Source organism: Oncorhynchus clarkii, chromosome 21 (assembly GCF_045791955.1).
Source record: "Oncorhynchus clarkii lewisi isolate Uvic-CL-2024 chromosome 21, UVic_Ocla_1.0, whole genome shotgun sequence".
Classification (NCBI taxonomy): Eukaryota; Metazoa; Chordata; class Actinopteri; order Salmoniformes; family Salmonidae; genus Oncorhynchus; species Oncorhynchus clarkii.
This window is the reverse complement of record NC_092167.1, coordinates 33,178,657-33,203,254: the sequence shown is the minus strand read 5'-3', so window position 1 is coordinate 33,203,254 and position 24,598 is coordinate 33,178,657. Positions and strand designations below refer to the sequence as shown.

Genomic DNA, 24,598 nt, shown 5'->3' with positions numbered 1-24,598 from the left:
GTTCTATTTCACAACGAGGCTTGGTGGTTATCGAGGGGGAGTGTTGGAAAGATGTTTTTAATTGAGAGAAGAACTGTTTGACTTTGTTGACTGTGTAATGAAAAGAACATGTGTCTCCGTGCCTATGTAACAGACATTTGGGAAACTGAACGAACTGAGCGCAAGCATGCAGGGTAAATACAATGAAAATATACAGAAGAGTGACCGAATCAGCGAAATCTATTTGACTGTGATCCAGGCTCAGTTGACAGGCCGGTAAGTGAAATCAAACAGCTGATGGAGATGGCATGTGACTGAATGCTGCAGACAGCGCATTCACGTGTCATAATGGAAGAGTTTACTGTGCCGTCTCCCCCTTAAAACTCATGGTACGCTGATTCAGTGCTCTCGTCTGCATGAAAAGAAATATCCATCCAGGTTGAAGGTGACAGGAGAGATGAGGTAGCACACTGTCGGCCACGCCCCCTGACTTTGAGAAGCTCTGACGCGACATGCATCAACCGTCTCATTAGTTGTGGTGAGATAAGGGAAGTGATGTCATAGCCCCACATTAAATGTATATGATGGTGAGTTGAGAATACAATCAGAAATACTGTTAGAACATTTTGCAATTGACTGCCATTAGCCCCAATTCAAAAAGTCAACACGGGCTGTTATTTACATAATTTATTTTCACGTGATTGTGGCCGGGATAATTTCATGGATATCAAAATGGGGTCGCAGGCCGTAAAGGTTTGGGAACCACTGGTGTAGACAAAGGGGAGGAGACAGGTTAAAGAAGGACTTTTAAAGCCTTGAGACAATTGAGACATGGATCGTGTATGTGTGCCATTCAGAGGGGGAATGGGCAAGACAAAAGATTGAAGTGCCTTTGAGGGCGGGAATGGTAGTAGGTGCCAGGTGCACCAGTTTGTGTCAAGAATTGCAACGCTGCTTTGTTTTTCACGCTTGACTGTTTCCCGTGTGTATCAAGAATGGTCCACCACCCAAAGGACATCCAGACAACTTGACACAGCTGTGGGAAGCATTAGAGTCAACATGGGCCAGCATCCCTGTGGAACACTTTCAACACCTTGTAGAGTCCATATCTCAAGGAATTGAGGCTGTTCTGAGGGCAAAAGGGGAGGGGGGGTGCAACTCAATATTAGGAAGGTGTTCTTAATGTTTTGTTCACTCAGTGTATGTCACCAGTAGTACATTTACTGTTAATCCTCATCATTTGGTTACATACATTTATGCTAATGCGTGGATTAATTAGGCCTACAGGCACGTTGCAACACATGTGAGATACAGGTTTGGGTTTATTTCATACCATTAGTTTAGTCATTTTTTTTCATTATATTTTGTTTGGAAAGCTCCATGTGATCATGTGTCTGGTTTCTCTGCCCTCTAAATGTTGACGGAGCGCGCGCCCGGAGCACGCGCCCGGAGCACGCTTAGAAGTAGACTAACTGACCTGCTCCGTGCAAATGGTAGAAAGTGCCCGTTTGGGGACGTCTGATTTGTGATTGTCTGAACTCACCACCACTAAGCTGAGCTTCTCAGTCATTTCTTCTTCAGCTCACACAGTAAGTCAATGAAGTCTGTTTATTTATTAAATCCATTGTGAATGATAATAGTTCCTCGCCGTATTTGAAAAATCTTTTCCAACACTCTCCCCCTCGATAATCACCAGGCCTCGGTGTGAAAGAGCTAAATGTAATGCTCTGAGGATCCCATATAACCAGTGGAAACGTCATAAAATACCTGAACACATTTCCCATTGCGCAAAAACAGCTGTGTCTGTGCAATAACAGCTGACTCTGTCCCAAGCTCACTGGCCCGGGACACTCTGAGCGCCTGGAATAGGCTAGTGGCCCAGAATAGGCTAGTTGATACAATGTTGCACTTCACTAGCGATAGCTCAAGTCATGACAGATAGAAAGGGAGGCAGACAGGCGGAGTAGAGAGATGAATGCGATTGAAAGAACCTGCATTTTCAGTTTTTATTCGTCAGCTGTATGTATTTGGACTTAGTTGACAATGGAAGTTATAGGCCTACTGCTACATTGGCCTATACTTTTAGATGTTTCTCATTTAAATTCCCATTTGTATTATTAACCACGTGACAATGATTTTGAGAAACAAAAACGTTTTAATTGAAATGAAACTGTGCCACGAAACTGGCACGCAGATCGGTAGAAATGGCAGGATCAGTTGTAAACTTCCCCCATCTTGAAACTCACGCGCCGCCTAGGAATAGACCATTGTGAACAGAGCGCAAATTTCTTTGTACTGCATAATTACAAAGGGGGTGTGAGAGAGAGAAATAACGAGAGCGGTGTTGCAACTAAGATTGAGCCTATTAAAACGGAGCACAAATGGTCAGCTATGAGCTCCGTCGCGGAGAAAAGCGATCACCTCGATCCAGCACCCGTTGGTGGAATGCGCCACGTGTTGGGCTGCGGCCTGCACTGTGTTGCTTGCCAGACTAGTGGGCTAGTACACCGACGTGTTTGACATGGGCAGGAGCAGGCCTGCGAGGGCGAGAGAATGCCATGTTCCTAATTTCATATGGTTCCCATTCCCTTTTTGCCAAGTTTAGAATAGAAGTGGAAGGCTAGTGCTGCTCCAGATCACTTGATATCCACAAGAGGGAGAGAAGAGGGGGAGAGAGACTAACTCAACTGTCTATCATACAACAGAGCGCGTGTGACTCCAAACCCCCACAACGGAATAGATCAGAGCATAGCATGAGAGCGCTGCTTACAAAACAGAGCTGAGAGCTCACCGTGCAGAATGGGGCCCATGTTTTTCTCTCTCCCCTACTCCAATCGCATGATCATTAATATCAATAATGCAACAGATAAATAGTGTAATCGTTTTTTATTGCAACAACACAAATGCAGCACGGTAAGATGGTACCCCTGGTTGTTACCCCTACTTCCCGCGGGTGTGTTTGTATCAAATCAATTCAAACTGTATTTATCACATGCGCCCAATACAATGGTTACTTACAAGCCCTTAACAAGCACTGCTTTAAGAAGTGTTAAGTAAAAAATATTCAATAAAAGTTGCAAATAATTAAACAGCACCAATAAAATAACAATATCGAGACTATATACAGGGGGTACCGGTACAGAATCACCGGTTAGTCGAGGTAATTGAGGTAATATGTACAAGAGGGGTCTGGGTAGCCCTTTGATTAGCTTTTGATTAGCTTTCAGGAGTCTTATGGCTTGCGGGTAGATGCTGTTAACAAGCCTGTTGGACCTAGACTTGGCACTCCGGTACCGCTTGCAGTGTGGTAGCAGAGAGAATAGTCTATGACTAGAGTGTCTGGAATCTTTGACAATTTTTAGGGCCTTCCTCTGACAACCGCCTGGTATAGAAGTCCTGGATGGCAGGAAGCTTGGCCCCAGTGATGTACTGGGCCGTACGCAATACCCTCTATAGTGCCTTACGGTCGGAGGTTGCCATATCAGTCAGTGATGCAACCAGTCAGGATGCTCTCGATGGTGCCAGCATCGGGGCGGCAGATAGCCTAGCGGTCAGAGCGTTGGGCCAGTAACCGAAAGGTTGCTAGATTGAATCCCCGAGCTGACGAGGTAAAAATCTGTCAATCTGCCCCTGGACAAAGCAGTTAACTCACTGTTCCTAGTCAGTCATTGTAAATAAGAATTTGTTCTTAGCTGATTTGCCTAGTTAAATAAAAAATCTAGGAGCAGGTTCATTCTACTCCCATGGGAATGGATAAAGAAGAGAGAGGGTCCCAACCAGACCCAACTGTCCCTGTATCCTCTCTGTTAAACATATACAGTTGAAGTCAGAAGTTTACATACGCCTTAGCCAAATACATTTAAACTCAGTTTTTCCCAATTCCTGACATTTTAATCCTAGTAAAAATTCCCCTGTCTTAGGTCAGTTAGGGACCACCACTTTATTTTAAGAATGTGAAATGTCAGAATAATAGTTGAGAGAATTATTTATTTCAGCTTTTATTTTTTTCATCACATTCCCAGTGGGTCAGAAGTGTACATGCACTCAATTAGTATTTGGTATCATTGCCTTTAAATTGTTTAACTTGGGTCAAACGTTTCGGGTAGCCTTCCACAAGCTTCCCACATTAAGTTGAGTGAATTTTGGCCCATTATTCCTGACAGAGCTGGTGTAACTGAGTCAGGTTTGTAGGCCTCCTTGCTTTCACACACTTTTTCAGTTCTGCCCACAAATGTTCTATAGGATTGAGGTCAGGGCTTTGTGATGGCCACTCCAATACCTTGACTTTGTTGTCCTTAACTTCTTGCTCCTACTTGAGACGCAGATGTCTCAAGTAGACACCTGGAAATGCAAATGCGCTACGCTAAATGCTAAATGTACTCGTTAAAACTCAAACCTTAATCAAAATTCACATGCAGGGTATTGAATTAAAGCTACACTCGTTGTGAACCTAGCCAACAAGTCAGATTTTTAAAATGCTTTTCGGCGAAAGCATGAGAAGCTATTATCTGATAGCATGCAACACCTCAAAATGCCTGAATGCGACGTAAACAAAGACTTTGCTTATCCGGCGCTACACAAAACGCAGAAATAAAATATAAAACATTCATTACCTTTGACAAGCTTCTTTCTTGGCACTCCTATATGCCCCATAAACATCACTATTGGGTCTTTTTTTAGTTTAAATCGGTCCATATATACCCAAAATAGCTTTCTATGGAAGCTGTGTCATTCAGAAAAAAACATCGTTTTTAAACGCTGCGTCATTTTTTAAAATTAAAAAAGTCGACGATAAACTTTCACAAAACACTTCGAAATACTTTTGTAATCCAACTTTAGGTATTAGTAAACGTTTATAATCTATCAAAATGATTACAGGGCGATGTATATTCAATAGCTCCTCGTCTGCAAATCAATGGCTGCCAATGTGCACATTCAAACCATCCTGGTGGAGACCGGAAGAAACGGAATCCTGTTAGTTGGATTTTCCAACAAAAAAGTCCATTGAAAACGACTGGCAAGTCAGTTAAGAACAAATTCTTATTTTCAATGACGGCCTGACAGTTGCCTGTTCAGGAGATTTGTACCTTGTCATGAATTGCTAGTCCAACGCTCTAACCACTAGGCTACCCTGCCGCCCCCGGCAGTGTGTGGAATCTGTATGAATTGCATGCAGATCCATAATTAATTTTGTGCTCTTTTAACAACCCATGAAAGTGACTTATGGAAATTATTTTTAGCTTTCAGAGAGCAGTTTTTCTTGCGTTTTTCAATGAAACACACGGTCTGTTATAGTCACAGCCGTGATTTAACCAGTTTTAGAAACTTCAGAGTGTTTTCTATCCACACATACTAATCATATGCATATACTATATTCCTGGCATGAGTAGCAGGACGCTGAAAAGTTGCGCGATTTTTAACAGAATGTTCGAAAAAGGAAGGGGTAGACTTAAGAGGTTTTAAGCCATTTTGCCACAACTTTGGAAGTATGCTTGGGGTCATTGTCCATTTGGAAGACCCATTTGCGACCAAGCTTTAACTTCCTGACTGATGTCTTGAGATGTTGCTTCAATATATCCACATAATTTTCCTTTCTCCTGATCTATCTATCCATCTATTTTGTGTAGTGCACCAGTCCCTTCAGTAGCAAAGCACCAACACAACATGATTCTGCCACCCCCGTGCTTCATGGTCAGGATGGTGTTCTTCGGCTTGCAAGCCTCCCCCTTTATCCTCCAAACATAACGATGGTCATTATGGCCAAACAGTTCTATTTTTGTTTCATCCGACCAGAGGACATTTCTCCAAAAAGTACAATCTTTGTCTCCATGTGCAGTTGCAAACCGTAGTCTGGCTTTTTTATGGAAGCTCTGGAGCAGTGGCTTCTTCCTTGCTGAGCGGCCTTTCAGGTTATGTCGATATAGGACTCTTTTTACTGTGGATATAGATACTTTGGTACCTTTTTCTTCCAGCATCTTCACAAGGTCTTTTGCTGTTGTTCTGGGATTGATTTGCAGTTTTCGCACCAAAGTACGCTCATCTCTAGGAGACAGAACACATCTCCTTCCTGAGCGGTATGACAGCTGTGTGGTCCCATGGTGTTTATACTTGCATACTATTGTTTGTACAGATGAACGTAGTACCTTCAGGCATTTTGAAATTGCTCCCAGGGATGAACCAGACTTGTGCAGGTCTACAATTTTTTTTCTGAGGTCTTGGCTGATTTCTTCTGATTTTCCCATGATGTCAAGCAAAGAGGCACTGAGTTTGAAGGTAGGCCTTGAAATACATCCACAGGTACACCTCCAATTGGCTCAAATTATGTCAATTAGCCTATCAGAAGCTTCTAAAGCCATGACATCATTTTCTGTTTAAAGGCACAGTCAACTTGGTGTATGTGAACATCTGACCCACTGGAATTGTGATACAGTGAAATAATCTGTCTGTAAACAATAGTTGGAAAAATGACTTGTGTCATGCACAAAGTAGATGTCCTAACCGACTTGCCAAAACTATTGTTTGTTAACAAGACATTTGTGGAGTGGTTGAAAAATGGGTTTTAAGGACTCCAACCTAAGTGTATGTAAATTTCCGACTTCAACTGTATAGCCTGTCATATGGATGTGCATGGTAAACATGTTGGAGACTAGCGAGAGACAGTGAGATATTGTGTTATGGATTTGTCTGGGACAGTGCGATGTAAATCGTTGGAGAGTCAACACTCCATGTTTGTACATGACACGCTGGTCTGGCTAAGCAGGTTCCTATTGGCCCTTGTCAATAGAACAGTCAGACCATGTTGCTTTAATCCTTGTGTGGTCTTGACTTTTGTTTGATGGTAATTCATTTAGCATTGTATTTGAGTGTTTACTGTATTAAACAGATAATTATGTGAGTAAACAAAGTAGAATCTTTAGGATACAGAGGAACAGTGTATCGGTTCCTATTGAAGTACGGTCTTTATCCTGTACATGTACTTACACATATTTCCCCCCCCCCCCCTCCTCTTTTCCTCTCAACCCTCCCTTCACCCCTCTCCTCCCCCAGGTACACGGAGGTGGCCAACAACGTTCAGAAGGAGGAGACGGTGTTGAGTGTTCAGTTTGTGCTGCTGGACTGTGCTCCCCTGAAGTTCAGCCTGGTGCAGCACTGTAATGAGTGGCAGGGCAAGTTCACCCAGCTGCTCAGCCTCATGGCCAGCACCAGGCTCAAAGAGCTGCACGTCTTTCTGCAGGAGAATGCTCTCAGGTGGGTGGGGAAGGTGGGTGGTGGAGGGTGGGGCCGGGAGTGTGTGGGTTCCACTTTATAAAAGGTTCATGAAGAGTTTATGGGCCTTAAAGTTGAAAGTGGGACCAGTGTGTCTGGTGGAAAGGCATATGTGCGGCATATAGCTAGATTACAGGCCTTTTGACCTGTGACCTGTCAGAAACGTTTTATCTGCAGACGTCTTCAGAGTCCAGAAGATGTGTACTGTATGTGCTGCTAGTAAATGAAAAGGGTCAATTAACTACTATGTGTGTGTCCAGGCTGAGCCAGCCCCCTCAGTCCCTGGTGGAGCTGGGGGAGAGTCTGAAGCTCCTGGAGACACTACAGGGAGACCTTCAGAAGATTGAGAGTCAGATCCCTCCCATCCACGAACAGTTTGCTATCCTGGAGAAGTACGAGGTCACCGTGGACCAGGCTGTGAGTAGCTCGACGGACGGACGCACACACACCCAAACCCCCACCCCTTGTTTTAACCCCCCCCCCCCCTTCTCTCTGTCTCTCTCTCTCTCTCTCCCCAGGTCCATGAGATGTTGGAGGCTCTGAACGGGGAGTGGGTGTGGTTCCAACAGGTGGTGATAGACAGTGACATCATGCTGAAGAAACACAAGGACAAGTTCAAGGGCAGCCTCATCTTCTCAGCAGAGGAGTTTAAGAAGAAAATGCAGATTACTGTCCAGACCTTCAGCAGCTCAGGTCATCTGCTAGCACAAACAGCCATACACAGATATCTCACAAACAGCCATACACAGATATCTCACAAACAGCCATACACAGATGTCTCACAAACAGCCATACACAGATGTCTCACAAACAGCCATACACAGATGTCTCACAAACAGCCATACACAGATGTCTCACAAACAGCCATACACAGATGTCTCACAAACAGCCATACACAGATGTCTCACAAACAGCCATACACAGATGTCTCACAAACAGCCATACACAGATGTCTCACAAACAGCCATACACAGATGTCTCACAAACAGCCATACACAGATGTCTCACAAACAGCCATACATACACCAGGCAGATTATTTGACAGTACTTCTGCACACCAGGGTTAGGGCCAATTCCATTCCATTTTCAGTTGAATTCCTGTTAAGGAATATGCATATCCGGGTAATAAATTCCATTCCTGAATTGGAATTTCAATTAATCACCTGTTTTACGTCAGACGGTGTCAGTCCTACGCCACGCTCATCCCTCAACCTGCCTGTCTTGTAGAACGTGGAACTCATATTCACATTTGGAATATTCCAGATCTTCCGCCATTCAACAGTGAAAACATAGTTGCAAATGTTTTATATCACTGCGCTTTCATATGACTCTCCGTGAAATAAGCAGAATAACTAGCAAAAATGATTTAAAAAACGTTGTAGTGATTTCAAAGTTTGCAATTGTGAGACATTTTGCACACAGTCTGTGCAAGGACGTCGGTCGCCAATGCAGTGACTTGATTAGCTGCTTAGCTAACGTTTGTAGCTGCTAGTTTACTGACATAGCTAAACGTTAGTTAGCGAGCTAGCGCTTGCTTAGCCTGTTTGAATTACCCTGAAGTTGTTGACGTGCAGCCCCAGAATTAGGAGGAACTGTTATCAGAAATCAGTCCATAAGTCAGCATGGTTCTCCACTTTCGCTACCATGTAACTTTGTACCGTTGGGTCAGCTAGTAGCTTACTAGCTAGCTTTTGTTGGAAGCGTTCAACATTGTGTGTGGCAGCACTAGCTAAGTAGGTAGCTGGTTGGTTAGCATCGTTTCAGTGCCTGGTTCAGCTAGCAAGCTGAATGTTGGACAAATTCATGCTAGCTTTCGTGCCCATTGTCAAACTTCTGAAATACTGCTCCATGAAACAAACGTTCTTAGCTGGATGTAAAATGGTGGGACTAAGACTTCCTCAACAGAAACATGTCCACATTATTGACAAATGTATTGTTTTAGCTTAGATTAATTTAGACTGTTTTGAGGCAGAAATGGGGTTCGGCAACAAGACGATGTGGCATAGGTAGTATTTTTGAACGTTAGACAGCCCATTGTAGCCGGACTACTCTTCATCTATCCCACTGTCCTTTGCGAGAAACGAGACAGATCAGTGCAGGCGGAATCGACGCGCTGTCTGATGTAAGGCAATGGCTACATACTGTACAGTACAGTAGGCTACACACACACAGGTTTGCATGGCAGACTGTATAAGGACATGTTAGTAGCACCATAGGAGGGGGGGTATCTTATCTTGGTTGACAATGATCTTCCCAGCTGGTCCATGACATCTCCCCCCAGAGGCCTGGACGACATGTTCTCTGTCTCTCTCCACGTCTGACATCTCCCATTCTGTCTGTGCCATCCTTCGTTGTAGGGAGACTTTTTCCCTTACTTTTGTTTATTCTCTTATTTTCTGTTTCCATTAAAAATCTGATTGAACTCGCTGTTCCTCCTCCACAGGCAAACAGACACGCACGCACGCGCGCACACGTCTACGACTCGAAACAAGATGCCGTGCCAAACCGTATCAAAGAGGACAAACCTCCTGTCCTACTTTTCTCTTACCTCCCTCTCATCCCTTTGCTCCACTCCCTCGCTCTCCACTCCCTCCCTCGCTCTCTCTCTCTCTCTCTCTCTCTCTCTCTCTCTCTCTCTCTCTCTCTCTCTCTCTCTCTCTCTCATATGAACACAGAGAGAGGCGTGTGATGTCTCATTGTTTTTGTCATGACAGACTTACATATCCTTCCCATCTCTCCATCTCTCGGCTCTCTCTTACACACTTTGTCTCACCACATCTGAATCTAAAAGTTTTACACTTTCAACACGTCTCGGAATGTGAACCATTCCCCTCCTCACTGTGGGGAAAGTTGTGCACGTTACGTTGTGCACGCTAGAACAGTCAAATTCATCATATCAAGTTCCACAAAGTCACCTCACTTTGTGTGTTTTCGCAATTCTATCCCACTGTTCTATTCCAGAGCTCCTTGAAGGTTACTTCTCTCACCCCAGCCGTCCCTTCTGCTCAGAACCTGTTGAGAGGAGAATGGGGGGAATGTTTAGAAGGTGAAAACAATGGCTGTGACTGTAGCACTGGAAAGGTTAATGAGGCCAGCAGGCAGACTTTGTTCTCTGCGACATTAGTATTCAGGACCAGACCACCTCCACACACACACACACGCACACACACACACACACACACACACACACACACACACACACACACACACACACACACACACACACACACACACTACAATAATTGCACAGTACACAGATGCGAGCACACACACCACTTTCTACAATAATAGCACAGTACACACACACACACACACACACACACACACACACACACACACGTACATACACACACAATAATATCCCAGTCAATTGGGTCAGCCACATCATATTCATTCTATGTGTGAAGGGCACATCACAGTCAAAGAGAAGAAAAAGAACTGGTCTGATGGTTTTGCACAGAGACAACAGTCTGTGAATAGTCAATGAATAAAGACCATCAAATTATCCCATAGCCTTAGTACGTACCTCAACCCTAGCCTGATCCCAGACCTGTTCAGTCGGCAAGACAACACAAACAAATCTGGGACCAGCACCAGCCCAGTGCAACACGTATAGTATAGAGAACTCTCCAGTCTAGTGAGGATTGTAGAATCAGTTATTCCCTCATTACAACTCCTGTTACACTACTAGTAGCATCATGGCTGTAACAATAGCAGCAGGTAGTCATCCAGTGAAAGGCCTAATTGAAAGCAGATAAGAGGCTGTGGTACAGTGCTGGTGATGGTGGTGATGGTGGGTCTGTCTGTCTCAAGCTGAAACGTCCTGCCTGAGAGCCTGGGAGTTGGGGTGGGGGCTGGGCCTGGGAGTTGGGCGGGGCCTTGGTGTTGGGCCTGAGTTGGGCTGGAGATGGGGCTGGGGCCTGAGAGTTGGGCTGTGGATGGGGATGGGGCCTGAGAGTTGGACTGTGGATGGGGATGGGGCCTGAGAGTTGGGCTGGGGATTTGGCCTGAGAGTTGGGCTGGGGATGGGGCCTGAGAGTTGGGCTGGGGATGGGGATGGGGATGGGCCTGAGAGTTGGGCTGTGGATGGGGATGGGGCCTGAGAGTTGGGCTGTGGATGGGGATGGGGCCTGAGAGTTGGGCTGGGGATGGGGATGGGCCTGAGAGTTGGGCTGGGGATGGGGATGGGGCCTGAGAGTTGGGATGGGGATGGGGATGGGGCCTGAGAGTTGGGCTGGGGATGGGGATGGGGATGGGGCCTGAGAGTTGGGCTGGGGATGGGGATGGGCCCTGAGAGTTGGGCTGGGGATGGGGATGGGCCTGAGAGTTGGGCTGGGGATGGGGATGGGGCCTTAGAGTTGGGCTGGGGATGGGGATGGGGATGGGCTGGGGGTGGTGATGGGGCCTGAGAGTTGGGCTGGGGATGGGGATGGGGCCTGAGAGTTGGGCTGGGGATGGGGATGGGGCATTAGAGTTGGGCTGTGGATGGGGATGGGGCCTGAGAGTTGGGCTGGGGATGGGGATGGGGCCTGAGAGTTGGGCTGTGGATGGGGATGGGGCCTGAGAGTTGAGCTGGGGCTGGGGCCTGAGAGTTGGGCTGGGGATTGGCCTGAGTTTGGCTGTGGATGGGGATGGTGAAGGGCCTGAGCGTTGGGATGGGGCTGGTACCTGAGAGTTGGGCTGGGGATAGGAAGGGCCTGAGTGTTGGGCTGGGGATGGGGCCTGAGAGTTGGGATGGAGATGGGGAAGGGCCTGAGAGTTGGGATGGGGATGGGCCTGAGAGTTGGGCTGGGGATGGGCCTGAGAGTTGGACTGGGGATGGGGAAGGGCCTAAAGGTTGGGCTGGGGAAGGGCCTGAGAGTTGGGATGGGGCTGGGGCCTGAGAGTTGGGGCTGGGGATGGGCCTGAAAGTTGGGCAGGGGATGGGCCTGAGAGTTGGGCTGGGCCTGAGAGTTGGGCTGGGGATGGGGCTGGGCCTGGGGGGTGGGAGCTTGGCTGGGGATGTGGCTGGGCCTGGGAGTTGGGCTGGGGATGGGGCTGGGGCCTGAGTGTTGGGCTCTGGTTGGGGATAGGGCCCCGTCGGAGGGCAGTGTGTGTGGTGGTGGTGAGCGACTAAGCGTGGGCGTAGTCTGGGAAGTTTAAGAGGGGGGGGGGGCATGGGAGTTCGGGGGCTTTGTGGGGATCTGGCAGGGGCCGACTGGGGGACCTGGGACCCCAACCAACCCGCATTCCTCTTTCTCATACTCTCACAGGGTACAAAAGGGGTTCACTCCTCTCCCTCTTTCTTTTTCTCTCTCTCTCTCTCAACCTCCCTCCTGCTCTTTATTTTATCTCTCCCCTCTTTCCCCCTCTCTCTCCCTGATGCTCTTTATTTTCCTCTTCTTATGACCTCTCCCTCTTCATCCATCCCTTCCTCAGGGGGTTAAGTCGTGACACACTGACCTCTGGGCTCAAGCTGTGAAACAACATGAATGACGCAGAGGGAGAAACACTTCTTCTCTACTTCCCCTACCACACGCTGTTGAGTTAAACAGAACAGATTACCATCGCTGATACAATCACACCGTTTCTCTACTGTGAAATCAGCTCAAGGTTACTACGTACAGTATTATACATTGTCACGCTTACTGCTGTTGAATTAACAGCTCTGCTTACTGTTTGCATGTACCGGTATCTCTCGCGTGTGTGCAGATGCGTGTCTGTACTGTGCTGTGTACAGTGCCTTGCGAAAGTATTCGGCCCCCTTGAACTTTACGACCTTTTGCCACATTTCAGGCTTCAAACATAAAGATAGAAAACTGTATTTTTTTGTGAAGAATCAACAACAAGTGGGACACAATCATGAAGTGGAACGACATTTATTGGATATTTCAAACTTTTTTAACAATTAAAAAACTGAAAAATTGGGCGTGCAAAATTATTCATCCCCCTTAAGCTAATACTTTGTAGCGCCACCTTTTGCTGCGATTACAGCTGTAAGTCGCTTGGGGTATGTCTCTATCAGTTTTGCACATCGAGAGACCAAATTTTTTTCCCATTCCTCCTTGCAAAACAGCTCGTGAGGTTGGATGGAGAGCATTTGTGAACAGCAGTTTTCAGTTCTTTCCACAGATTCTCGATTCGATTCAGGTCTGGACTTTGACTTGACCATTCAAACACCTGGATATGTTTATTTTTGAACCATTCCATTGTAGATTTTGCTTTATGTTTTGGATCATTGTCTTGTTGGAAGACAAATCTCCATCCCAGTCTCAGGTCTTTTGCAGACTCCATCAGGTTTTCTTCCAGAATGGTCCTGTATTTGGCTCCATCCATCTTCCCATCAATTTTAACTATCTTCCCTGTCCCTGCTGAAGAAAAGCAGGCCCAAACCATGATGCTGCCACCACCATGTTTGACAGTGGGGATGGTGTGTTCAGCTGTGTTGCTTTTACGCCAAACATAACGTTTTGCATTGTTGCCAAAAAGTTCAATTTTGGTTTCATCTGACCAGAGCACCTTCTTCCACATGTTTGGTGTGTCTCCCAGGTGGCTTGTGGCAAACTTTAAACAACACTTTTTATGGATATCTTTAAGAAATGTCTTTCTTCTTGCCACTCTTCCATAAAGGCCAGATTTGTGCAATATACGACTGATTGTTGTCCTATGGACAGTCTCCCACCTCAGCTGTAGATCTCTGCAGTTCATCCAGAGTGATCATGGGCCTCTTGGCTGCATCTCTGATCAGTCTTCTCCTTGTATGAGCTGAAAGTTTAGAGGGACGGCCAGGTCTTGGTAGATTTGCAGTGGTCTGATACTCCTTCCATTTCAATATTATCGCTTGCACAGTGCTCCTTGGGATGTTTAAAGCTTGGGAAATCTTTTTGTATCCAAATCCGGCTTTAAACTTCTTCACATCAGTATCTCGGACCTGCCTGGTGTGTTCCTTGTTCTTCATGATGCTCTCTGCGCTTTTAACGGACCTCTGAGGCTATCACAGTGCAGGTGCATTTATACGGAGACTTGATTACACACAGGTGGATTGTATTTATCATCATTAGTCATTTAGGTCAACATTGGATCATTCAGAGATCCTCACTGAACTTCTGGAGAGAGTTTGCTGCACTGAAAGTAAAGGGGCTGAATAATTTTGCACGGCCAATTTTTCAGTTTTTGATTTGTTAAAAAAGTTTGAAATATCCAATAAATGTCGTTCCACTTCATGATTGTGTCCCACTTGTTGTTGATTCTTCACAAAAAAATACAGTTTTATATCTTTATGTTTGAAGCCTGAAATGTGGCAAAAGGTCGCAAAGTTCAAGGGGGCCGAATACTTTCGCAAGACACTGTATATATGCAAAGTATACACATTACAAGGTATCACGTATACATGTATGTACTGTGCGTGTACCGTACTGCAGGTCCGTTTGGTAGTGGGGTGACGTGCGAGTTGGCTCTGGAGAAGGTAGCAGCGCTGAGAGGCCAGCTGGACACGCTGAAGGAGGAGGAGGGAACCATACGCCACGGCCTGGGCATCTTCAAGCTGGAACAGCCGTGCTCTAAAGACGTACAGACCCTGGAGAAGGTAGCCCATTTACCCATAACCCCAACCCACGGCCTGGGCATCTTCAGTATAGAAGAACCGTACGACGAGCGGGGTGCTATGGTCGCGCATTTTGGGGCGGTGGGTAGCCTAGAGGTTAGAACGTTGGACTGGTAACCGAAAGGTTGCCAGATCAAATCCTCGAGCTGACAAGGTTAAAAAAATCTGTCGTTCTGCCCCTGAACAAGGCAGTTAACCCACTGTTCCTAGGACGTCATTGTAAGTAAGAATTTGTTCTTAACTGACTTGCCTAGTAAAATGACATAGATGAGGGGATAAGGGTTTTTCCCTGTTCACTCAATGTAGAGAGTAAGGAGGATGTTTTGGGGTTCATTTGTAAGCCCCCCCCCCACCATCTGAAGTCATAACGTAGGCTTGTGGTAGGATGCACATTGCGCTGTAAAGGGGATGTGTGTATGTTCTGTGTTGTGTTGTAGGACCTAGACTACCTGCAGCAGGTGTGGGAGATCACCCAGCAGTGGGATGCCCACTGGGATGAGTGGAAGGCGGGTCAGTTTGTCACTCTGCAGACAGAGAGCATGGAGAAAACCGCCCAGGCCATGTTCAAGAAACTACACAAACTCAGCAGGGAACTCAAGGTCAGTGTCTTATCTACCACAGCTACAGTACACATTTGATTCTACTCTATGTTATATCCAATGATTTGCTCTAGATTGCTGAAGCTATGTCTTGCCCATTGAGAGGCTTTGAAGCCGCAGGTCGGCCATATTGGCATTCCCCAGTAAGAGCAATCCTCCGAATGAATTGAATTCTACAGTATTTCAATAGTTGGGACAGTAACATTAGTACTCTCTAAAAAATATATATATATACTTTAAGGACATGTTTTAAATAATTGTTATTTTTTATTTATGTTGAGCTCACGTAATATCATTTAAAAGTAGGCATTAAGGTGTCTGCAATAGAAGAAACGTGTCAAAAACGAATGCAGACGTTCATAAATTGGGTCAAATGTGGAAGACACATTTCAGTTGAATACATTCAGTTGTACCACTGACTAGGTATCCCCCTTTCCCCTTTCCTTAAATACATTTCTATAGCTTCCCAAATCTTTTTAAAACATGTTTTTTTTTTTTACAATGGAGGAGCAGTACCAAGATGGCTGTTCATTGGCTGTTATTCATCCAGGGTTTATACACATCGTTGGTATCAAAGTACTCTGCATGGTACTGGGCACCTGTACTTTTCCCTCGTGCGCTAAACAGGTCCCTTGCATTTGTTGCGCAATTTTGGTAATGAAGTGGACTTTGTATTTTGTTATTATGTAGTAAACTTTTGCTGTTGTTGTTGTTGTGTGTCTGCAGGATAAGCAGTGGGAGATAGTGGACTTCTCTAAGAACAGGATTGACCAGTTCAAGAGAACCATCCCTCTCATCTCTGACCTGAGGAACCCAGCCATGAGGGACAGGTCAGGCCAGGAGAGAGTAATATGTCCTGCTGACGATCCTCACCTCTTGAGTACTGTGTAGAAGTCCACTTACGTTCTCATACACAAACAGTGTAGTCTGCTCCTCCCATAGCACTCGTTCTCCTTCACTTTACTTTTGAACCTCAAATGCACTACAGCAGTTAGGAGAAGATCGTCTGTTAAATGACTCAAATGTAAATGTAGGTAAACCCACCCTCCGTCATTCTCCCCCCAAGGTTGTGCTTCTCTGTAGAATAATGTTCAAAACTCAGCAGGGTTTTCTACAATATGTCTATACGGTATGTCTATACGGTATGTCTGTACGGTATGTCTATACGGTATGTCGGTATGTCTATACGGTATGCCTATACGGTATGTCTATACGGTATGTCTATACGGTATGTCTATATGTCGGTATGTCTATATGTCGGTATGTCTATACGGTATGTCTATACGGTATGTCTATACGGTATGTCTATACGGTATGTCTATACGGTATGTCTATACGGTATGTCTATATGTCTATACGGTATGTCTATACGGTATGCCTATACGGTATGCCAATACGGTATGTCTATACGGTATGTCTATATGTCGGTATGTCTATATGTCGGTATGTCTATATGTCGGTATGTCTATACGGTATGTCTATATGTTGGTATGTCTATACGGTATGTCTATATGGTATGTCTATACGGTATGTCTAGACGGTATGTCTATACGGTATGTCTATACGGTATGTCTATACGGTATGTCTATATGTCGGTATGTCTATATGTCGGTATGTCTATACGGTATGGTATGTCTGTACGGAATGTCTGTACGGTATGTCTGTACGGTATGTCTATGTCTGTACGGTATGTCTGTATGTCTGTACGGTATGTCTATACGGTATGTCGGTATGTCTATACGGTATGTCTATATGGTATGTCGGTATGCCAATACGGTATGTCGGTATGTCTATACGGTATATGTCTATATGTCGGTATGTCTATACGGTATGTCGGTATGTCCTATACGGTATGTCTATACGGTATGTCTATACGGTATGTCTATATGTCGGTATGTCTATATGTCGGTATGTCTATACGGTATGTCTATATGTTGGTATGTCTATACGGTATGTCTATATGTCGGTATGTCTATACGGTATGTCTATATGGTATGTCTATACGGTATGTCTATATGTCGGTATGTCTATACGGTATGTCTATACGGTATGTCTATATGTCGGTATGTCTATATGTCGGTATGTCTATACGGTATGTCTATACGGTATGTCTAGACGGTATGTCTGTACGGAATGTCTGTACGGTATGTCTGTACGGTATGTCTATACGGTATGTCTATATGTCTATACGGTATGTCTATATGGTATGCCTATACGGTATGCCAATACGGTATGTCTATACGGTATGTCTATACGGTATGTCTATATGTCGGTATGTCTATATGTCGGTATGTCTATACGGTATGTCTATATGTCGGTATGTCTATACGGTATGTCTATATGGTATGTCTATACGGTATGTCTATACGGTATGTCTATACGGTATGTCTATACGGTATGTCTATATGTCGGTATGTCTATACGGTATGTCTATACGTCGGTATGTCTATACGGTATGTCTATACGGTATGTCTGTATGTCTATATGTCGGTATGTCTATATGTCGGTATGTCTATACGGTATGTCTATATGTCGGTATGTCTATACGGTATGTCTATACGGTATGTCTATACGGTATGTCTATACGGTATGTCTATACGGTATGTCTATATGTCGGTATGTCTATACGGTATGTCTATACGTCGGTATGTCTATACGGTATGTCTATACGTCGGTATGTCTATACGGTATGTCTATACGTCGGTATGTCTATACGGTATGTCTATATGTCGGTATGTCTATACGGTATGTCTATATGTCGGTATGTCTATACGGTATGTCTATATGTCGGTATGTCTATATGACGGTATGTCTATATGACGGTATGTCTATATGACGGTATGTCTATACGGTATGTCTATACCTACCTGTGGATTTCTAAGCCTTTGGCTCTTCTCCAATTCCCCAGTTCTTCCCCAGTCTTTTTTCTCCAACCCTTCCCCAGTTTCTATCCTCACACCGAGCCAAGGGGGCTGGCGCCAGTCCCTGCCTGGACAATTGTAAACGCTCACTGGGCTCCCCCCCCCCCCCCCCCAAAATGTTTCACTCACTTTCCTGGAGGTTCTACAGGTCATCAGTTCCTCCTAAAGCTTTCTGTCCTAGTCGCGACTTCACTTCCTCCCATCAGCCCCCTCCCCCCCATCTGATTGGTTGTGGCATTCTCAAAACAATGTTCCCCACTTCCCATCTATCCAGCTCGATCCGGAATGTTTTGACAAGGAACCTAATGACAGGGAGGGAGGGAGAGAGAGAGAGATTTCCGAGATAACGTTGTGGCCTATCGGCAGTGATGTAACCATCTGAAAGATCCTTTCTGACTGGGCCGCGCTCTGGGGAATAGAAGAAAATAAACAGAGGATTACGTCTGACGGAGAGAGAGGGAAAAAAAGCAGAAAAATAGAAAAGGCAGAAAGAGAAAACACATTTTCCGTTGCACTCTACCAGGTCCCAGGGTGCACAGCGGCGCAGCTAGACTCCATGGGGGCGGATAGAGAGAGAGAGAGAGAGAGAGAGAGAGAGAGATCAGAGTGCAAGATGGTGGGGTTGGGTTGTGTGCCTGGTCTGTAGTTAAGGAAGGGCGGGTGTCTTGTGGTTAAAGTCAAGTGGGGCTAAGGTACCGTGGTGCTGTGGGTAACTAGGGGGTTTCCTAGTGAGAGGAATCCAAGCTGTGATTAAATGGCAGAACATAGCCAGAGGCTGACTTCGGGCACATATTCCTTATCTATCCTCTTCCTCCTTCTCCCTCCTCCTCTTCCATTAATACTCCTCCTTCAATGTGTCAATATTGTCAATCACACTCAGGTTTGCATCCATAATGTCCAGTTAGATGATGGTACCAGACCCTTCCATGTTTTTAAGTGTAAGCCTCACTTCACACAGACACGAGTGAATCCAACAGGTTGAGTACAACACAGTAGAAGTACCCAACTTGATAGGAACATTGGACGTTTGTCTGTGGTATGATCCCACAAGTAATCCAAGAAAATCACGTCACACATCAAACATTGGTAAATCTATTTAAAGAGATTTAAAAAAAATTGTTTAATCAGTATGACGTTACGCCATTGCATAACGCTAATAACAACCGACAAGACAGCAAACCAGACAGCACCTTTCAACCTTATATCAGTGGTTGGAATATTAAACAATAAATACAAATAAATAAATGATAAGTCATAAAAAAAGCTTAATAAAAACTCCCAATACACATACAGTTTTGTATATATATATATATATATATATATATATATATATATATATATATATATATATATATATATATCCATCCCTTCAATAGCCTCTTTCCTCCCCACTCCTCTGCATTCATACTCTACAGTGTGTGTCCTGGCTGACCTGGTGACTGTCTGTGACTGTTGTTGCTAGGCACTGGAAGCAGATCTGCCACGAGGTTCAGCGGTCGTTTGACCACACCAGTCCAGAGTTCACCCTGGAGAGGATCGTGGCCCTGGGCCTCGAGCAGCACGCTGACAAGATCTCTGAGATATCCGGAGCCGCCAGCAAAGAGCTCTCCATAGAACAGGTCCGTTTCAGACCCTTCTCCTTTACACTCTCTCTCTCTCCCTTCTCTCACTTTCTCTCACTTTCTCTCTCGCCTTCCCTTCCTCTCTCTCCTCCTCTCTACCTACCTCCTCGCTCGCGCACCTACTGTACAGGGTTAACAGCAAAGCGTAGTCTTTTCAATAGCACGTTAATCATGGACTCCCAGTCCCTGCATCTCTCAACACATGCCTCTAGGGGTCTGAGGGTTCAGTCATCGGAGCCTTTTGCTTTGGTTATAAGGGTCAAAGGTCTAAATGTAATTAGTCACTCCTGATCCTGGAAGTCTTTAGGGAGTGTAATGGCTCCTCATCTGTGATCACAGCATATCCAAGCATTCAGTAAGGTCAGTGTAGTGTTAGAATGATGAATGGCCCACAGGTGCAGTGTACATCTGCTCTTATAACCAGGGTTGTTGGGATCAATTCCATTTCTATTAAGTCAATTTGTGACTGAATTGAAATGGCATTGACCCCAAAACTGATTATACCCCCCCCAAGTACAGTCTTAACTAAGAACCATAAGAGTTTAGCCTGGTCTCAGATCTGTTCGTGCTATGTAAGCATCTCTGAGGGTCTCTTTCGCTCCCCCTCTATCTATCTCTCTCTCTCTCTCTCTCTCCCCCCTCTTTCTCTCTCTTTCCCTCCCCTCGCCTCTAGCAGCCTTTAACCCTATAAATTCCCAGACACAGTGCTCCTCTGTCACAGAGGTTACATCAACACAGATATAGTGTGTGAATACCGTCGGCCACCAGGGAACAGAGGCGTTTGAAATAGCCCCCTTGCCCTCCCCCCAAGCCCACCTAACCCCTATAGCCCCTCAAACCCCAACGCGGTTCAATGATAAGTCATGGAGGAGGAGAGGAAGAGAAGAAAGAGGGAGCGCGCACGAGAGAGAGAGAGTCCGTGAGAGGATCCATGGCCATGTAAGGCCTCTCACTGGAGGTGCCTGCCAAGATCAATGGTTTCCTGTCTTAAGAGCTGCTTCAAGCTGCTGCTGATTCAGAAATCATCATATAAGAAGGGGCGCAACACACAAGCACACGCACACACACAGTCGCATACACACACACACACACAGACACACACAGACACACACACACACACACACACACACACTGTCGCATACACACACGCCCCCTCCAGCCCATCTCTGTTCCGTCTGTTAACATTAGCATTCAAACGTCAATTTTTTTTCTTCTCCTTCCAGTCGCTGGAGGGCATCGCCATGACATGGGAAGAGACTTCCCTGGACATCGCACCTTACAAAGACAAGGGCCACCACAGGCTGAGGTAAGTCAGTCTGCCCCCCGCAGGGGAGGGAAAGGGGGGTCAAAGGTCACAGAGTTGAAGGTCAGGGGTCAGAGAGAGGCGTGTCACCTCAGTAACAAGGCCTCAAGGAAAAGGTGACTTGGCACTTGGTGTTTCGCCGAGCTTAACTGAAAATCTTCCCCTTTGTGAAACTCAGGGCTCGACATTCAGGGCTGCCCGCTGGCCCGGCAACATCTGCCGAGCTCACCGGGACAGTTAATCAAATTTTCATATGGCCCACTTAAGTCAGTACATTTTCAAACTCCAAGACAAAAATAACTATTATATTTCCATTTAATCCACAGTCTTTCCACTTGTTATCAACCAGCATTTGCAAAGGCGGGAAGCTCATCAGTTGTGCATTCAAAAGGACCTTCACCTGCTTTTCAGTCTGACATTATTTATTTATGTTACCCCCTTTTTTCTCACCAATTTCATGGTATCCAATTGGTAGTAGTTACAAGTCTTGCCTTCTCTCTGCAACTCCCGTAAGGACTTGGGAGAGGCAAAGGTCGAGAGCTGTGCGTCCTCCGAAACACAACCCAATCTATCCGCACTGCTTCTTGACACAACGCACATCCAACCCGCACCAATGTGTCCTAGGAAACAAACATGCACCCAGCCCGACACAGGGGTCGCTAGTGCGCAATGAGACAAGGATATCCCTGCTGGCCAAGCCCTCCCTAACCATTGTGTGTCGCCCCACGGACCTCCCGGTCGCAGCCGGTTGCGGCAGAGCCTGGGCTCGAACCCAGAATCTCTGGTGGCACAGCTAGATCACTGCGCCACTAGGGAGGCGCAATAACATTATTCAAAAAATAAATATTTACTTAGGTCTACACTAAGAAGCTACTTGGTTGTCAAGACATGAACATTTTTTACACAAAAAGTTGAATACAGGAATACAAGACAACTGTTTTGAAGGCAGGTATTGAAAAGAGCAGGATCCCAACTTTACAGTGGTGTATGATTTATTTCTCAAGTTCTTTCTCAATCGGCAGCGTTTTACAATCCCAGTGTCTGGCATGACAAGTCAGCAGGAAGCGCATAAACGGTAGGCCTATATTCACTGTAAAGTTCACACAATTACAGTGTTTATTGTTTATAAACATTGTAGAAATCACATGATTTTATTGGTGCCACTGGGAGTTTTTTTTTTTAGGACATTAAACAAGCAACAAGATCATATTTAGAGTCTGGGATATAAGTAATGGTTAGCCCATTGTGGTAAGCCAGGGCTCTCCAACCCTGTTCCTGGAGAGCTACCGTCCTGTAAGTTTTCACTCCAACCCTGATCTAGCACCCCTGATTCTAATAATTTGCTGATACGCTGAATCAGGTTATTTACAACTGGGTTTGGAGAGAGAACCTACAGGAGGGTAGTGCTCCAGGAACAGGGTTAAAAAGCCCTGTGGTAAACAATGCAGAGGAGCAACCCCATGCTTCAGCCATGTAGCCACCATGCTGCACCAGACAGGTGATCATGCTTCAGCCATGTAGCCACCATGCTGCATCAGACAGGTGATCATGCTTCAGCCATGTTGCCACCATGCTGCATCAGACAGGTGATCATGCTTCAGCCATGTAGCCACCATGTTGCATCAGACAGGTGATCATTCTTCAGCCATGTAGCCACCATGCTGCATCAGACAGGTGATCATGCTTCAGCCATGTTGCCACCATGCTGCATCAGACAGGTGATCATGCTTCAGCCATGTAGCCACCATGCTGCACCAGACAGGTGATCATGCTTCAGCCATGTAGTCACCATGCTGCACCAGACAGGTGATCATGCTTCAGCCATGTAGTCACCATGCTGCACCAGACAGGTGATCATGCTTCAGCCATGTAGCCACCATGCTGCATCAGACAGGTGATCATGCTTCAGCCATGTAGCCACCATGCTGCATCAGACAGGTGATCATGCTTCAGCCATGTAGCCACCATGCTGCACCAGACAGGTGATCATGCTTCAGCCATGTAGCCACCATGCTGCATCAGACAGGTGATCATGCTTCAGCCATGTTGCCACCATGCTGCATCAGACAGGTGATCATGCTTCAGCCATGTAGCCACCATGTTGCATCAGACAGGTGATCATTCTTCAGCCATGTAGCCACCATGCTGCATCAGACAGGTGATCATGCTTCAGCCATGTTGCCACCATGCTGCATCAGACAGGTGATCATGCTTCAGCCATGTAGCCACCATGCTGCACCAGACAGGTGATCATGCTTCAGCCATGTAGTCACCATGCTGCACCAGACAGATGATCATGCTTCAGCCATGTAGCCACCATGCTGCACCAGACAGGTGATCATGCTTCAGCCATGTAGCCACCATGTTGCATCAGACAGGTGATCATTCTTCAGCCATGTAGCCACCATGCTGCATCAGACAGGTGATCATGCTTCAGCCATGTAGCCACCATGCTGCACCAGACAGGTGATCATGCTTCAGCCATGTAGCCACCATGCTGCACCAGTCAGGTGATCATGCTTCAGCCATGTAGCCACCATGCTGCATCAGACAGGTGATCATGCTTCAGCCATGTAGCCACCATGCTGCATCAGACAGGTGATCATGCTTCAGCCATGTAGCCACCATGCTGCATCAGACAGGTGATCATGCTTCAGCCATGTAGCCACCATGCTGCATCAGACAGGTGATCATGCTTATTGTTAAAATAGCACACCTGCCTGTTAATATGGACCATGTACAGGCCCTAAAGAAATTGCCTTCCATCTTATTGGGCTCATTTCTGGAGGGGAATATGACATTTTAAACAGCTTAATATGGCTATATGTCATCATTTTATTTTGGTTTTCCAAACAATCAGTGTAAACATCAGTGTAAACATATGGTTGGCTATACGCTTGCCAACCTGCCCAGACTGCAAATGAAACATGACATCACCCACGATTGAAATTCTGCATGCCGAACTTGCTTTATTGTGATCGTGGCCCAGGCCAGTAATTTTCTAATTCGGGCCAGTAGTTTTCACTTGGTACTGGCCCAGTGTGCCACTGGTAAATTTACCTGAATGTCAAGCCCTAAAATGTACCTTTAAAGACTTTCTTTTTGGGATGCGGTTACTGACAACAACCTTTGGATGCAGTTAGTTTGGCACAGGATGATGTAGCTTGTTGTGGCTTGTCTGAAACAAAAAGGAGAGATGCATGCTCAGTGGTCCACCAGCTGAACACCTCCCTCAACAAGCAGGCAGGGGCTTTGGTGAGCATTAGCCAGATCAAAATGACTCATTCTACATGCAGTATAAAACCCTTCAAACGCATGTCTTTTCC

General features: G+C 45.8%; 1 protein-coding gene across 1 annotated transcript in view; it reads left to right on the top strand.

The window, feature by feature from the left end:
• LOC139379418 (dynein, axonemal, heavy chain 2) overlaps positions 1-24,598 on the top strand; it is a 220,099-nt gene that overhangs the window by 58,543 nt on the left and 136,958 nt on the right. The window contains exons 20-27 of the mRNA XM_071122228.1: positions 7,027-7,227; positions 7,506-7,662; positions 7,764-7,938; positions 14,646-14,809; positions 15,265-15,426; positions 16,153-16,256; positions 19,810-19,966; positions 21,193-21,275. Coding sequence (XP_070978329.1) covers positions 7,027-7,227; positions 7,506-7,662; positions 7,764-7,938; positions 14,646-14,809; positions 15,265-15,426; positions 16,153-16,256; positions 19,810-19,966; positions 21,193-21,275 — 1,203 coding nt within the window. The remainder of the gene's footprint in view (positions 1-7,026; positions 7,228-7,505; positions 7,663-7,763; positions 7,939-14,645; positions 14,810-15,264; positions 15,427-16,152; positions 16,257-19,809; positions 19,967-21,192; positions 21,276-24,598) is intronic.